General features: G+C 43.0%; 1 protein-coding gene across 1 annotated transcript; it reads left to right on the top strand.

Moving 5' to 3' along the window:
* The first annotated feature begins 1,636 nt into the window (after positions 1–1,636).
* rxfp3.2b (relaxin family peptide receptor 3.2b) lies at positions 1,637–3,912 on the top strand. Its single transcript, XM_010765963.1, has one exon. It carries the CDS (start codon positions 1,637–1,639, stop codon positions 2,729–2,731), a length of 1,095 nt encoding a protein of 364 aa, XP_010764265.1. The 3' UTR covers positions 2,732–3,912.
* Positions 3,913–4,440: the final 528 nt, after the last annotated feature.

Below are 4,440 nucleotides of genomic sequence, written 5' to 3'. Positions count from 1 at the left end.
GCCCCCACTGGACCGGGTCTTTAACACCCCCCGACACACACTGACACAACAAATCCAGCACCAGTCACAGTCACTTTTACGCTGCTATGGACAATTTTGCACTCCCTTTTGCACAATGTACATCCTCTTTTTTTTATATATCCTGCTTACTTGAAGTAAAGGTTATTTTTGAGTGTTTTTTTTTATTATTGAGTGTTCTTGCATTTTAATGTGTACGTTTTGTATACCTCGGGACTGTGGGCAACAGTATTTCGATCTTTCTGTGTGTACAAATATATTTTGAGATTGACAATAAAGTTGACTTTGATAATAACTTAGAGAGGATGAAAAGGTTTGGTTTGCCACCTGAAATGACTGCGGTGCTTAGAAAGCAGGATGTGCAGATGTATTAAACATCACAGATTTGAAAAGCTTAGAACATTAAACCCTGCACAGTGTCAGTGTTTGTGCATTTGGGGGTTTAAGGGTTGTTTAAATCCTCAACTGGGTCACAGCGGATTAAAAACTGTGCAGATCAAACTTTTCCATACTCATGTCTATAATTTGTTCAAAAACTTAAAGGGAGGGAATACTTACAGAAAAGGGAATAACAGCAAAACAAGATTACAGCGGAATGCATGAGTGATATTTGTTAAAGTCTGTCTCACTGTTGTTTAAAAAAGTTTATACCCTTGTTCTGAAGTCTTCCTGGGGGCTTTGCCATTTGGAAATATGACATCAGCTTCAACAGGTGGCACATGATGTTTCTGTGGATTCCAGCTGAGAGACAGCAAAAACTGAGGAAAGCTGGAATTGATTTTCCCCTTTGATGCAACATGTGGCAGAGGAAGCATGAAACTACAATTCTGGACAGAGAAACAATACACACGTAGTAATTCTAACAAGTATGATGCAGAGAAAATCAAATATGAGAAAGATAATTATTAGTCAGATATTCTTTTTTGTATTGACTTGTAGGCATTTATGATGAAGTTCTGCAAATCTTTCAAAAAAAGTCCACTTTGTAATCTTTCGTTACAAAGTGGACCATAGTTGTGATTCAACACATGCATGCGTCCTCTACAGATCTTTGAATATTTTACGCGCACCATTGTTTCCGCGTATCCAAAGCCCCCTGAACGAGGAAGCTCACGGAACAAACGTGATTGTGTAGAAGGTTTCGGTGACATGTCACGTTACATTCTCATTGCCTCCTGACGGGCGTGCTGTGAGACTGTGATGTGTCTTCTTCAATCAGAGTGTGAATTTTCTCTGGTCCAATAATCTGGCTGGTGAGGAAATGAGCGTCAACCGCGCGACTGAGCTCTGCGCGTTCACATGGAACCTATAAACGGACGTGGCGCGCAGAGCTGCAGTCTGAAGAGAGGAGGAGAGGATAAACGTGACAGAGGATAACATCTTTAGCGCACTGAAGAAGAAGAATCCACAGATACTTCAGGAATGCTCAAACATTTTTTGTATCTCTCTTTTCTAACAAAGCTGTCCAGCTCTGATTTCCATGGTAATTTGTGAGCAGGAGAACCCAACCATGCAGCTGAATGAGACTGGAGGTCAAGCACTGGCTCCAGAGCCATGTGAGACGCAGATACTACAGGAGGACAGCTTTGGAAACTGCAGCGGAAGCTCCACAATCAACATGTCTCTACACTGCTGGCTGCAGCTCCTCTCTAAGGAATCTATCATGGAGTTTCAAGGAGACAGCTCCAGTCTGGTGGTGCGTATGTTGATAGCTTGTGTCTACTCCATAGTTTGTGCACTGGGGCTGGTAGGAAACTCACTGGCGTTGTATCTGCTGCACTCACGTTACAGGGAGAAACAATCATCAATCAACTGCTTTGTGATGGGACTGGCTATCACAGACCTGCAGTTTGTGCTGACGTTGCCGTTCTGGGCGGTGGACACAGCATTGGACTTTCGCTGGCCATTTGGCCGTGTGATGTGCAAAATCATCAGCTCTGTCACCACCATGAACATGTACGCCAGTGTATACTTCCTCACAGCTATGAGCGTGGCACGTTATTACTCCATCTCCACCGCGTTGAAGATGCACAGCCGGCGTGCGGCAGCCACCAGAGCAAAGTGGACGAGCCTGGGCATCTGGACCATGTCTCTGCTGGCAACTTTGCCTCATGCCATCTACTCCACCAGCTTCCAAGTTTCTGATGAGGAGCTTTGCCTGGTGCGCTTTCCAGACTCAGGCAGCTGGGATCCACAGATTCTTTTGGGTCTCTACCAGCTGCAGAAGGTCCTGCTGGGCTTCCTTATCCCTCTGATCATTATCACTGTCTGCTACCTGCTGCTGGTGCGCTTCATCCTCAGCCAGCGCATCGCAGGAGCCGGTGGCCCAGAGGTGGAGCAGGAACGTCAGAGGCGTCGCTCTAAAGTGACCAAATCCATTGTGATCGTAGTTCTGTCCTTCTTTCTGTGCTGGCTTCCTAACCAGGCGCTGACTCTGTGGGGAGTGCTCATAAAGTTTGACCTTGTGCCCTTCAGCAAGGCTTTCTACAACGCGCAGGCCTATGCCTTCCCCCTGACTGTGTGTCTGGCACACACCAACAGCTGCCTGAACCCCGTGCTCTACTGCTTGATCCGCAGAGAGTTTCGTGCAGGTCTGAAGGAACTTCTCCTCCGTGCCACGCCGTCCTTCAGGAGCCTGACTCATCTGCTGCGTCGCAAAGCCAAAGTGGCCGAGGCGCCGCCTGTTCTGGTGCTGGTCCAAATGGATGTCTGATAGGCTTACTGTGACAGAAGAGTGAATGACTAGCCCACAAAGCAAATGAGTGAAAGCTGTCTATTGTACAATTGATCTGGAGTTGTTTACTATGACGTTGCATCCATCTCAACCCCGTCAGCGATGACTCCCCAATGGGATGTGCCCGATTTTTGCTGCTTGTTCCAAGATTGACTCTGAAAATATTTTGACTTGTCTCTTTAACGATCTCACTCTCACCCTCCCTGCCTCTGAATGGCATTACATGTGCTGCTCTCTTGTTATTTGTCATGGATGTCAATCATAAATTACTTTTATATCATGGCTCACTAGTGACAGTTGCAATTAGCAAGTTAAAACTATTTGGCATCAGTGGCAAACACTTTGATTATACAAAACATAGTTACAGCAAACTTGCACTCCAATACAAAATATATTATCTTTTTCAATATTTGTTGCATTTGTGATTTTTTTAAATATTGCTGTCACAGTGAGAACCATGACACGGCTTCTTGTGCATTGGTGTGTTTAATTGCTTGAATACAGGACACTAGAGGCTTGCTAGTGACGATTGCCAATCAAATTAAGTTGTTTGACTCGACATCACAAACAAATGTGCAAATTGATTAAACTCACAACAACCAGATGAACCTGACATATAACTGCATTGTATCTTAATTCCCCCAAATTTAACGTGAATGACAACCAAAACTATATTTTCAGTACTTTCAAAAGGTTTTGTCTTGATAAACCACAGCTTTGACTCCCACAATGCATGAGATAACTTCCCTGATTAAACTCTCTGACTGTGCATTGATGATTTAAGTGGAGGTAACAACATATCTCAAAATGTGTTAGTAAAGAAACGTGAATGTAATATGAGTATTGAGGAGGTTTCCCAGTGCATTGTCCAGTTGCTGTATTTTTTCAATTTTTCTTCTGTGCTCATTGTGTCATACAGTAAAAGCAAACTGGGGAAAACTAAACCTAACCAAATGAGATTAAAACAAATAACAGATTATTTGCTATATAAAAAACAACAGTACGGTCATTGATTAGCCTTTTATATTATTTGAAACGTGAGAAAATGACAAGGTTAAGCAATGTATAACATCTGTGCTGCTTATTGGGTAATACACAATAGACTATATATTTGTTAGCTGCATTGTCTTAGGGGGGAAAAATAATGTCTGGCATTTACTTTTGTTTTTCAGGCAACATATAATACAGTAAAATGTAAATCAATTTTGTCCTTCAGTCCTTGAGAATCAAGAGTGGAAGTGCTCAAACCACACATGAGCTGAGAACATGTACTGTATTGTATGAACTCAAATAGAAATATTAATGCTCACTGTTTCTCTCTCACACACACACACATACACACACACACACACACACACACACACACACACACACACTACTACTACACTACTACACTACACACACACACACACACACACACACACACACACACACACACACACACACACACACACACACACACACACACACACACACACACACACACACACACACACACACACACACACACACACACAAGCAACATTTTTATGGGTGCAGTATTTTCTTAGCTCTTTATGTGTCAGATGAATAGCATTCTGAATAATTCAGAACATACGTCAGATTTTCAGACGCATGTATCTGGGCAGCATATTAATTTATTCACGAGGAACAGTCCACCCGCCATTCTTCCTCTGTTAAATTACATG

This window comes from Notothenia coriiceps, unplaced genomic scaffold, assembly GCF_000735185.1.
Source record: "Notothenia coriiceps isolate Sejong01 unplaced genomic scaffold, NC01 NC01_scaffold00002842, whole genome shotgun sequence".
NCBI classification, from domain to species: Eukaryota; Metazoa; Chordata; class Actinopteri; order Perciformes; family Nototheniidae; genus Notothenia; species Notothenia coriiceps.
This window is presented reverse-complemented; position numbering and strand designations above follow the sequence as displayed.

Excerpts from the sequence above, each read along its gene's own strand:
- rxfp3.2b (XM_010765963.1), top strand. The coding sequence starts at position 1,637 with ATGTCTCTACACTGCTGGCTGCAGCTCCTCTCTAAGGAATCTATCATG.